The sequence below is a fragment of the Strix uralensis genome, chromosome 1, assembly GCF_047716275.1.
Source record: "Strix uralensis isolate ZFMK-TIS-50842 chromosome 1, bStrUra1, whole genome shotgun sequence".
In the NCBI taxonomy this organism is placed as follows: Eukaryota; Metazoa; Chordata; class Aves; order Strigiformes; family Strigidae; genus Strix; species Strix uralensis.
Window position 1 is genome coordinate 104,137,981 of NC_133972.1, and position 13,123 is coordinate 104,151,103.

Sequence of the window (13,123 nt, forward strand, 5' to 3'; positions counted from 1 at the left end):
GGAGTAAGAAAGAGCAGAGACCTTTCTGCTTTTCCCCTAGTAGCAGCAGTAACAGCAGCTATTAGAGGCAGATTTCCCCCAATATTTGTAGGAACTAAGTATTTTTGGTCCTTCCTCCTTTGTCAAATTTGTTTGATACTGGCCAAAGGGTAAGAATGATAGCTGTGAACACTAAACATTCACAGAAGTCTCATTTCTTTAGCAAAACGTAAGAGAATAATACAGGTATGTTGAAGAACCAGAAAACAACTACTCAAAATAAGGCTGCCATGTAGTACCATGCAACTGAATGTTCTCAACTCCGTGCATTCAATAGTAAAGACAGCATCAAGAGTTAGCACTTTTCAGTTTCAGTAACACTAAAGACCATGTGAGTTCATAGCAAGGGGAAAAGATGATGCAGGATGCAGCAGGGTTTGTGTGCTGAAATAGCAATATTAAAGAAATTAATTAAAAAGTAATAAAACAAGGTGTCAGACAAACCCACTGGAATGGCAAACATTAACTATTGCTGCTGTCACTTCCCCAAAAAACCTGCATTAACTATCTGTGCTGATGCTACAACAAACCCCTGAGGCTAGAACAAGATCAGGAGCACTTCTGGGAAGCATAAAGTCTGAGCAGAGACTGCAGGACCAAGACAGAAACATGGTAAAACTGAGGGAATAAAATCTTACCATGAAAATAAGAGGGGGTAAAAAAAGTTAATATCTACTAACACGTAGGAAAAGTTTTAAGATGTTTTATTAACTTGAAAAATAAGATTTGATTGAAACATTATAAAAGGAGTAAGCACAACTCATTAGCCTTTAGTTTAGATGAATCAATACAAAGGACTTCAGGTTTGAGACTTAGTGTGCTGAAAAGGATTCTACCAGAATTCCACAGAGAACAATTTCAAACTGCAAACTTCCATAATTTCACACAACTTAAACTTGCCATGTGTTCCCTCTGAACATGACCTCTTAATCCAACTTTCCATTACTGTTACTTTAAAATGTAATTAAGTATTAAAAGGGCATGCGAAACAAGCTTCTGTTAAGTCTAATGGCAGTATTAATGTTTTCTAAAAATAAGTGAACTACATAGAGAAAATACTGCTTACCTGAAATGCCAGCTGAATTGTTTCCAGAGTTTTGGATGGCTTACAGACAACTGACAGAGCAATGACAAATTCCCGAATGTCAATTATGCCATCTTCATTCTGTGAAGGAAAACCTCACCTCAAAATACTGCAATTTGTCTGAGAACTTCCATAAATAACTAACAGTTGCTAAAGATGCAGACTATTCAGAAAGATCATTAGAGATGCCACTACAAAAAAAGTGTCAGTAGAATAGAATTACAGCAGGGCAAGAACCTGAGTCATCAAAGCTCTACAGGACCTTTCAGAGTCTCAGTCAGAAGTCATAATTCAAATGTTCTTGGAACACACTTCTGCTACTGTTACCCTTCAATTGTGTATTTAAGGTTTTTATATTAAACCATCTGAATTACTAGATTAAAATTAAAACTGGAGAATCAGAAGCAAGGTAGCCTAATTTAACCCCTGAATACATGACATCTACTCTTTGGTCTACAAGAGAACACCGTGAACATATCCACCTCCTGGTCCAAACAGCACCTCATCCAAAGATTATTATCTTTTCATTTCCCCTTTCTGACTGATTGCCAGAGGATTGAAAAACTGGCTCATTTGCCAAGTTCCTAGGCCCTTCAGGTTTCGGGCATCCTAGAAGAACAAGTGATTTATTTACAAGGCAAGTGAAATATCAGCTAATAGGCATTGCATTCACTTGCAACATACAGCATCAGAGGTTTAGCCTGAACTCATCTTTCTTCCTCTTCATATTTTGCATCTAGAAAGAAAATTAGTTTTGTCTAACTGATACTCCTTTTAACTTCTACCTGAATAAATGCTTTATTTAGTTGATGACAGGTGCTCATACCTTGCTGAAAGGGAAATGCAGTAGGCAAATACTGTGGTGAAGTGCTCAAAAGCCCTTAGCGCTGGCCCAAAAGAGACCTCAGTGAATTCAACTGGAACAGAACTAGACTAAAGTGGAGTTGACCAAAGTAGTACAATTTCTTACCTCATCAAAAAGTGCAAACATACTTTCTAAGATGTGAGAAACTGGAAATTCCAAGTATGCTGAAAATTCTTTAAGATCAACCTTTTCTTTCTTCATTTTCATGGCACTTGCAGCATATTTATCAAGATCATCTTCAAGTGTTTCTGGCTTCAGCCTAGAAAGCACATTATTTTTGCACATTTCAAAAGTAAACCCAGTTTTAACACCACAAATTTCAATATACCAAATGAAGCAATGGATGATAATGGTGTAAAACATTACACAATCTGGAATTACTAAGCAATTTTATTATAAAATAACATATTCCTATAATTTTAAGGCTTCTAATACAGTTCTTGAACTGTATTAGAAATTACTGCACAGGCTTAGGAACCCTGGTCATAAACTTGTATCCTTTGTTCTACTTATGATCAAAGCTGTATGGGTAAGCAGTTCAACATGAACTAGTCCAGAACTAGCTAATAAATACCAGGCATGGAGAACAGGTGGGATTTAGGTCACCTGAATATGGCTGTAGTATAGGACAGTAATATAAACCAATTACATTTCCAAATTTACTAATGTCACTGAACATGATGCATCTTGCCTAAAAGAAATCAGGGATTACATAATAATGATTATACAGTTAACCCTGTTTGTCAGTCCTCATTTTTTACATTCAGTCCGGAGTTGGACACTATGAGGTGACCCAAACAAAGTTATAGCAGTTAATACAGCTACAGAAATTCCCTCAGTCCCTCCAATTGCAAAACCAGACTTTGACTGATGAACAAACAGCTTTATATTTATGCAAGTATCTAGTGCATGGTGGTTGTTAGTTTGTTGGGGTTTTGGGGGGTTTTTTTGTTGGTGTGTTTTGGGTTTTTTTTTTTTTGCTAAGTCAAGCTTCCTGTTTTCACTTTTTGAAAAAAGTCTTACTATGAATACAATAAATGGTGCTGCAAGTATGTGGGGAAACATAAATTCCCTCCCTAATACAAGATCAGCCAAATCTCGATCAGCAGGTTTCCTCTGAACTGATTTAGGGTAATGTGCACATCCAAACTTTCAAGCCCGAAGACAAAAGTAGCCAATAAAGTCTTCTACAATATTCTTCTGCAGCTGTCTGTTTTGCTGTTTGCTGCTGCAGACAAGAAAAAGTTATTTACAGAACTCACAAGCTCACACCAGAATTGTTCCCAGACTGCAGCTGGGACTCTTCAGCAGCTTCCTCTCAGTGACAAGAAAGAATAAAATACTTAATATCAGCATTCTCAGGAGCTTCTGAAAAAAGATAAGAGCATTTCTGATAGGAAGATTATCTGATACGTCAGCTCCAGACCTTGATCACTTGCTGAAATGACCCTTCCTAAAAATCACTGCTTGTAAGTAAAAACACAACTACAATGCTGCCTGTGATTACCTAAACTGACTTTCCAAAAATGTACTAACTAAACAACACCAAGCCCTGTATTTCTGAATTATAAGACCTGAACATGAAAGAATTCTTCTAGAGACCCATGGCCCCTACAGAACATTTGTATGTTCTCCATTCTGGCATTAAAGCACCTATCTTAAGTTTTGGTCCTAGACAGTATAAAAAGAGTAGCAAAAAAACTCCTCTGCAAACATTCATTTTTCATGATCAAGTAGAAAAGTAGCAGTAACAATCACAAAGGAATCCATGGAGGATTTGAGATGCACACAGAACTCAACTTCTCATATGCAGGATTACATATAAGAAGTGTCCACAGATAATACATCCTCCATTGTAGTAGTTGAAATGGATTTTAACTGTAGGATGAGGACAGCTGGCATCCAAATCCTCCCTTGAGATAAGCCACCACTGACACAGAACACGCAGTCTAACATCTGTCTCTAAATCAGAGAGATTTGATTTGCAATTAATTGATTCAAAATTCACCTTCTACAACAGAGGGAGTACTTGTTCGGTGAGTAGAATTTGAGATTAGTGAGATCTCCTCTTCACCAGTCACTGAAGTGCAAAAAGCTAAAAAGTTTGAAGCCAAAACCTTGTACGGAAAGTAGCATGGCTTACCATGAATCTTACAAACATCTTGTGGTTTGGGTTTTGTATAGAAAGAGGTGTGAGCCAATCTCAAAAAGAGCATGTGGATCTGTGAGGCAAACATTGCTTCAGCTTGAGTATGAGTGCACTGTACTTCTGGTAATCCAAGGTGGGCTCACTTCCCTCTAGCCATTTCACAATGAGAAAGTAATTGATGGTGGATGACCATGACTTACTATGCTGAAAGTCTTTTGAAGCCAAGTGTTCCAAATCCCACAATAGATTCTGAACTTATGTGGAATGGTTTGAATGTCTTAATTCGTTTAAAATTGTTACTTTTATCCCACTGGAGGCTATAAAAGCTAGAAAGCCAACAGTGGATGTCTCTGGTCATGAAATCATGCTTGTTTGCCTAATGGCTTCCATGCAGGATCTAGGCTTTAGGATACATAACGTTATTTGCTGTTGTGGTGTTTTGCTTCAGTTTTTAAGCCAGTGCGCACTAAAGAGAACAAAAAGTCATTTCCAAGTCCCTGAAGATGGAAAGGACATTTTCCAAGATTAACAGCTCTGAACATTAAACCCTTCACAGCAGACTTCGCAGGGAAAACCAGATCCCTAAAGGTAGGGTATTTTTCAGCAGAATTACCACTATTAGCAAGGTAGATGTCTTACCTCCTTAAAGCTAATTTTAGCTGCATTTGACTATTTGAGAACAAACTCCTTTCTTGCATGCTGGCACCCTGCCAAAAACCTTCTAGTGTCTCACAGAGCTGGAAGTTGCATAAGAACAGCTGGATCTTGTAGCTAGCTACTGTAAACTGCAAGCTCAGAGAAACATGCCTTATGCCAGAAAAGCATACTACATTCAGTTTTATGTCTGCAGATGTACTTCTGTGCAACTTCTTGTCATAATGGAGAAAGAATACAGAACAGCTGCAAAGCTGACCTTCTGAATACTCTGTCACACCCTGCCTTGATCCACATGGCAGAGGCTATCATGGTTGGTATTTGCTACATTAAGCCTGATCTGTGATCACCTTTAATGGACAGTATTGCTTTTAATCATGAATACAGATGGACATCCTCCACAAGGTTTTTTTCTTGCTATAGATGATCTCTCAACACTCTGAAGTCATGAAACTGTTAGTTATCTGCCAGGGTTATTACTTTGGGGATGCAAAGCTCTTCCTACAGTCTGGACCACCATTTCAGGCACACATGGACAGCAGAAGCTTTCAGTGTAGTCTGGATGGTAAAGGCTGTTGACCAAGAATAAACAGGCACCAGACCTATGAGGTAATTATCTCCTCCTTGCAGATCTCATGATCTGCCCTACAGGGGCATTGCCTAGTAGGATCCTCGTGGTCAACAGGTTGAGATAATATTGGAGAGTAGTGGCCAAAATGGAACTGCTGTTTAATTCAGGTCATTCTTACCAAAATACTTTTGGTAAGAGACAGCAGAATTGATTCAACACAAGTAGGTTTACTAATTTTGAATTTCGCCAGGGAGTGTGTAAGGAGGTAAATCCTGCAGGCTTGCTAAGGTTGTAGAACATTTTTCCAGGGCAGACATCACTAGTACCCACCACATGGGTACAAGACACCAATAATACTCAGGCTCAGGAAAACAAAAGAGATAGTTAAGGATCCTAAAAGAATTCCAACATAAATTGCTGCCCATTGTTAAAGATAAAAATTACTAAGAGTAACCCTACTGAGAAAGTCAAGAAGTGTAGAAGGCAAGAACAGGGGATTTTTCTGAAATCTGGCCTGAAAAAGATGATTTGGTGCAAACCATACCTTTTAAAAGTAGAAGACATAATCTGCAAAGCTATACTGTCTTCAGTGAAAGGTACCAAGAACCTCAGTCTGTATACTAAATGCATACACCAGATCAAGAACCTGCCAGATGAAAGGGTCTTGTGTTATGTGGATACCAATAATAAAATGCACATTCACTAGGATACCATATTATGTTCTTGCTGTACTTTCTATACTTATTGCTTTTTGGTGCACAAAGTGGAAGCCAACTACCATACTGGAAGAGAAAATGTGCCATCTTGTACAAGTACCAGTGCTGCCTAGCCTTCAAAAAAACATTAGAAAAAAAATAGATGAAAAATATTATTTTTAAAATAATATTTGCCAAAAAGACTTCAAGTAAATAAGAAAAATCAACAAGTAGAAAACAGTGACTAAACCAGAAGGATGTGACACACATCCACAGACTTGATAAACATTCCAAATCATACCTGGGGTTTTAAGAGTGAAGGATTTGGGAGGAAAAAAACAGGAAGCAATTAAGTAAATAATGCAGTAGCAGAGGACTGAATGTTAAAAAATTGAAAGGTAGACAGAAAGCAAGAGAAAAGAGAAGAAAGAGATCAGTAAAAGAAAAAAAATCAAGTACAAAATAAACAAACAGATGATCCTTAATCTGGCTAGAAGTGTGATGAGGTTATCAATACTTTCCCCCCAAAAAGATGCAAAAGGCCTGGAGCACTAGGATTACTTGAGCAAAATTTCAGGTTACATCAAGACCTGATTTTATAAACCTAATCCAACAGCAAACAGAACACAGTCTCTAAAAAATTTCTACTTTGGATTGCATGATGTGCTACGTTTGGTCCTCCCTCCCAATTTTCAGAAAATAAAACAATTAAAATTGAGAATAATCACAACTAAAAAAAATTAGGAAATCATCTGATAGCCTAAAAGCCACAGTTCCACATGAAAGCGGAACAACAGTTAAGGCTAGAAGGTCCTTCTAGTTCACGGGCAAAGTGAATGCAGGAATTAGAATGAACAGAAGTTAGAGACAATAGGAACAAATCAATTTAAATCAGAACTTAATGATCTCCTTGCAGGTAACTGCCCTAAAGCAGCTCATAAAAAGTATCTCATAAAAAGATGGAGATGAGACTTAATTATACAGTATTAACACTTTCTGGAGGAGAAAATATCTGAAGAGGTCTCTAATAAGGCACAAAATCCAAACAAGCTTCAATGTCTAGAACGTGGTAATAGATCCAGTCAAAGTACAAATACCAAATCACTTTAAACAGTAGGGTAATTAAGTGTGGAATAAATCATCAAATGAAGCAGAGGATTTACAATGTATGAAAGCTACAATAAAGATATAGCGTATCACTTAGTCATTAGCTCATTGGTCAGACAGAGATTATCAGGCTCAAGAGAAGCATAACTGCTTGAGGACTAATGAATGCAGAATTTGAGAAGATGGGACTCTGATCAATTGATCTCATTGATACAGCAGTCAATTTATCACAGAGTTCAATATGAGGCAGCCAAGTTTCAGACAGCTGTGACCTGGCAGCAGTAGCTGCATGGCTTCAGGATTGGATCCCATCCAGCTGAGCACAGACTAAGCAAATTTTACATACAATGTTAATAAATCCTGTAGATAGATAACGTGAACAGAAATAACTCTCCAGTACAGCAAACTGAGGTATAACTTGATTTCAATGAATCTAAACCAAAAAACATGTCTGGATTTGCCTTACTATAAAAAATCTTGCATTTAAAACTAGATGTTACCTTGAAGGTATGTTATTGCTCAAAAACAAGTATTAAGACTGGATGCAAAATCCATTGGATTAAATTTACTGTTCCAGTTATTTAGGGATGTGACTGGATGATCTTAATGCCTTCCTGGCCTCAAAACCTTTGAATAAACAGCAAAATGACTGCATCGCCGAACGTGCATTAGAGATGAAGCCATATTTCCAATCTTCATCCAATTGTGCCAGAAAAATACCATCGTAATAGCCTTCTTACTGGCACATATCCAAATCAAGACAGAATAATATTTCACCAACGTACAATTGCTCAAACCAGACAGAGAGATTTTGGGTTGTGGGGAGCCTCACTCAGAAATGCACATAATTGTTTTAGAGGCAAAACCAAAAACCCAGAAAAGCATAATTTGAAAGAAAAGCTTTAAATTGAGCAGGCAGAAGTCAGACAATTTAACAAGAGGATTAAACTGAATCCCGGGATTATCAGCTGCATAATAAAGAGACATGGGCGGTTTTTTGGGTTGTTTTTGTTTGCTTTTTTTTTTTCCTTCTTATTTCTGTGAATTCAGAGCCTTTGGAACAAAGCAAGAATCTGCTTCCCCTAAGAAGTCTCTCCTATTCTACTGGAAGTCTTTCCAGGTGGAGGTCCCAACAATTAACATACACTTGTCATCTGAATGCATAATGTATGCTGTCCTACATTCCTTATTCTCCAATAGATCTTTTTCTTCTTTTTTTGCATTTATGTACACAAGCTGGAAGAAGGAAAAATTAGTGAAAGGAAATAAAGTATGGAATGGAAACATGAAACTATGGTCTATACTTTCAGGTGAGGAGACAAAAAATGGAAAAGGGTGTTTCATATTAAAGCAGTTAATAGGATGAGGCTGTAAACTCAGTTTGTGGTTGTTAAATAGGATGAGAGCAGAAACAGGAGAAAAACTGGAAAACAGCAGCAACAAGAAGAGAGGAGCCACACTGCATATACTAAGCTACAGTTCCATTAAAAAGTCCATTTAGCAGTAACCTACTCAAAAGATAAACCACTGCTTTGTGCTTCTTGGGAAAGGGTGACCCCTCTGCCCTCACTATTATAACGCTAATCCAGTCACAAGACTGCTATAGCAGTGCTGTTCTCCCTTCACAGATGTCACAGGAAAGGGCAATTGACTCTTAACTGTATCAAATATTAGGAACCCCACAGTATTCCTGACCATCTTCAGGAGATGTCTTCTAGTTTTGTTCAGGAATGAACACTTCAGAAACACTGCTCACTTGTCAGACTGTGAAAATATGAATTTTATAACCTACTCTACTCATTAGGATCTAGGGGTTCTGCAAGTGGAGGACAGTATTGGTTTAATTTTCTACTACTGTTTCCCCAATTGTAATATGGCAACATTCCATATATATTCATAAATGCAATATCGTTATATGAAGGGAAAATTATATAGATATATAATAAAGATGGACCTTACATATAAATATTGTATATGCTCACCCAAGGCTTCTCACAAGCTTTGCAAATTCTAAGAGACATGTGTCTGAAGGCAGACGAAGTTGTCCTTCAGCCAAAGCTAGCTGACAGTCTTCAAATGTATAGTCTGTCACTGAAACTCCCAACGCCCTTGAATAAACCAAAGAAACACAATAAGCGAGATAATCTAAGAAAACTGAGCAGAATCACCTTTTTTTAATATCAAGAAATCCTGTACAATTATACTCTCTATTCTGAAGAACTATAAGAGCCCGTAAAAGAAAGTTCACATACAAAGGATGAAATATGGTACTCTACCCATTGCAGAACATCTATTTTGACTTTATGAGTACATGAAAATGTTAAAGAGCACAAGAGAAAAAGTAGGCAGTGCATAGACTTTCAAATTCCTTAATATTTTCATAGAAGTGAATAACAAAGGTTTCAAAATTATTAATCTAGAGCAAATACAACTATTTATTAATAATTCTATTAAATATTTAGATTATTATTACACAAACATATTAATAAATCAATAATCACCTGAGCAGGACAACTATTACCTTCAGGTAATATTAAAATTATACAACAGGCAACATTTCTCTACAAAGAATGGCTAGAACATAAAGTATAAAAGCAAGCAGAGTTAAAACTCCAAGCAAACACAATTTATTAAGTGTATGACATAAGAAAGGTAGAAGAAAAAATACTCCCAAGTTTCTATATGCCAAACAATTAAGTCCTCATTTTTTATTTACTTCTAACCTGATGCTCTCTAGCAGCACCAAAAGATACTTCAAAGAAATCCTGATATTGTAGTTGCACTGCATTTGCTGTGTCAAAGTTGAGACACTTTGGTTTGGAAGAAGCCTTTGAGAACTCAGTGTATAAACAAAAGATGCAATTTAGAAAGCAAACACTGCTCCATGAGTTAACGCATGTGCCATGTTTTCCATTATACTTGATTTTACTTGTATTAGTACAGAACACTATCTTCTTTGTGCAGCCTTTTCTAGTTTGATGAAGAGTCTTCACAAAAACTTTTTCTTGACTTACCTTCATTCTTTTCATCTACAGGTTCTTCTACCTTACTACTAACCACCTTTTTCATCTGTGAAGTTAATATACAGTAATGGCAAGACTGATACAAAACCCCAAGGCATGCTACAGTCACTTTGGCTTTGATGAAAACTCTACACTTTACTATAGACAGTTTGATCCGTAATGGCAGTTACCTCTTGTACAATAACCACTTAATTTCTGTTAAGTAGCCTCTTCCCCAGAATCTCATTACAAGGCCTTTGAATGTCAATGTAAATAACATAAGCCAGTTCTCTTATCCACCAATTAATTGTCAAACTTCAGGAATTCTAATACACTAGGAACACATACACTTAACATTAAGGCTACTGATCAGGGTTTCTCTGTTCTTTCTAAGGCTAAGAAAGTCAAATACTCAGGAAGAACACCTCAGTAATAGATATTAAATGTCAGAAGTACCAAAAATGTTAAAAATTCAGATATTTTTTATAAGCTACTTATGAATAAAACAAGGACATACAGGGCAGTGATTCTGCATGAAGAGGCCCCCCCCCCCAAAAAAAAAAAAAAAAGAAAAGAAACAACAAACAGGAAGGAACAAAAGGAAAAAGTCAACTAAACCAAAAAGATACAGGTACATAGAAAAGGTATCTTAAAATCCTGCAGACTGGTGAAAGCTAGGGGGATCCTAAGCAATTAAATTCAGTTTCTCCCAATTTTTCATTTCTTGATCTGTTCCTATTTCATCACTCTACTCCTCCTATGATGAGTGTCCTCGTAGTATCTGCAAATCAGTAAACCACTTCAATGGAATGGACAAGAGGTTCTTGTGATACCGTATTTCATCCCATAGGCTTATGGTTAACATAGTAATGAATGTTGCGTAAAATCCAGATGAAGAAATCCCCCATGCTGTGGGGATTTAAATCAGTTTCCAAGTTCCACCTGACTTAGAGATCGGGTATTGCGGGTCTTGTCAATACTCATATGATATTCAATATAGCATTGTATTATACTATATTAAATCATTAGTATTATACAATACAAAATACATTTTCCTTGGAAGATGAAAAAGGGGTGAATGAAAGAAGAAGAGTCTATCCTGTCAGTTTAGATTACTTCCTATTCCCTTCTTTTGTTCTGTGTGCACAGTAGATCATCCTTGGAAACTTCCCTGTCAACTGTCAGTGAAATAGCTGAACCCTTAGGCCAGCAAGGATACACTATAAGCAGTACTATCCAGAGTGGCTTACTGAAAAGAATATAGTAATAACCAAAGCTCTTATCCATCCAGGCACATTACACCACATTTCATCAGATCTTAAGGCAACAGTAGGTATAACACACAACAGAAATACAGGAACTTGTGGGCAATCAGCTGAAACATACGGCAACTACACAGAAAAGGGGAAGCTGGTTAAAAATAAGGTAAAAGAAGAAACTGAAAGGGTAGTGTTCATTTGTGGTACAAAACAACGCACCATATTAGGGATCAGAAGTGGCAAGACAGTTATCAAAAAAAGATTCTGAAAGGACAAAAAAATATCCAGTATGACTCAGCAAATGATTAAAGGTAGCAATTAGAATGTAAATCTTTTTTTTTTTTTAAAAAAAACAAACCCCACATGTTCTCTCAATGAAAACTGAGAAGACAAACAAGTTAAAACATAACCATAAGGTGGCAAGCCACAGCAAGAAACAATAGCTTGTTAAAACTAAAAGGTAGAAGCTTTTCAAGCACATCAAAAGAAAGATGACTAAGAAAGATCAGGCCGCTCAACCTGGCGGGAGGGTAGAAGCCTGACTGACTACCACCCCAGAACCAATGCCAGATTTAAATAACTTCTAAATAATGGTCTCCAAACATGTTGAAAAGCCTAACCAAAGAGAAATTAAAACCAAACCAAAACAAAAAGTAACAACCAACCAACGGCAAACTTATGATACAGAACAAGTTCCAAACAAAAGCAGGGATCATCTCAGACTCAGCAAAACCATAAGGGGAAAATACAACCTGCATCTTTTTATAGCTGTGTGCACCCCTTACAGAAAGAGCAGTATGTGGGCCAGACTTAGTGTTATCAGTACAGGAAAATACCCATTACAGTTAATGCCTGCATGTATGCCCAGTGTCAACACATACACAAAACAGGATTGAGACAGATAAAAGCATCTTCTCTTGCATACCTGTTGGCAATTTTCCAGCCTTTGGACTTCCAAAAAAAAAAAAAGGCAAAATGAACCAAAACAGCATGTTTATATATATATCCAGACTTGGAGAATTACAAAGATGGCAGAAGAAGGGGAAGAAACAACTTTTGCTCACAGTAAAGTTCAGGGCCAGAGAAATTAGAGTTCAAGGGACTCTTGAGTTCAGAAGATAAATCACAAGCTGCATAGGGCTAGCAGTTTAATACAAAAGGACCATGACTTCAGCTTGGAATGTTGAAGAAATTGAATCTGGGGAACATATAAAGTTCATCATTTGTGTTGAGACTTGTGAATATTTCAATTTCTTACAACAAAGACTGGCATACTAGAGTTCACTGTAAAGCCTGGGTGCAACTGCAACTCCCAGGATTTTCTACAGAACCAGTTAGCAAACTATTCCAATTTATCTCCAGGGCAATCTTTCTCTACTTCAATTCAAGTGCTAGGAAAAAAAATCAATTCAAGATGCAAATTGCAAGTGCAGCCCATTTTTTTTTAGTAAACTAGGAATATAAGAGATTTTCCCAGATCTTCATTTGGAAGCTTCAACCCCCACCCCCCCACCTCCCCCCCGCCTCTTTTCTTCATACTACCTCTGCTTTCACAGTCAGTTAATCTGAGCCTGGCCTTTTTAATATTCGGCAACTTTACACGGCCAGGCATGCATGTCTGGCTTGACATACCTTGAGACTTTTTCCCTCCCTATGTTCCTGAAATGCTGGCTATTTACCTTTTATGATATCACACTA

The 13,123-nt window shown here is 37.2% G+C and overlaps 1 protein-coding gene across 4 annotated transcripts in view; it reads right to left on the minus strand.

The window, feature by feature from the left end:
• LPCAT1 (lysophosphatidylcholine acyltransferase 1) overlaps window positions 1–13,123 on the minus strand; it is a 74,178-nt gene that overhangs the window by 17,387 nt on the left and 43,668 nt on the right. For all 4 annotated transcript variants that reach the window (XM_074875952.1, XM_074875942.1, XM_074875928.1 and 1 more), the window contains 3 exons: window positions 9,147–9,272; window positions 2,094–2,247; window positions 1,106–1,204 (listed from right to left, as the gene is read on the minus strand). In XM_074875952.1, the coding sequence (XP_074732053.1) occupies window positions 1,106–1,204; window positions 2,094–2,247; window positions 9,147–9,272 (379 nt within the window). The remainder of the gene's footprint in view (window positions 1–1,105; window positions 1,205–2,093; window positions 2,248–9,146; window positions 9,273–13,123) is intronic.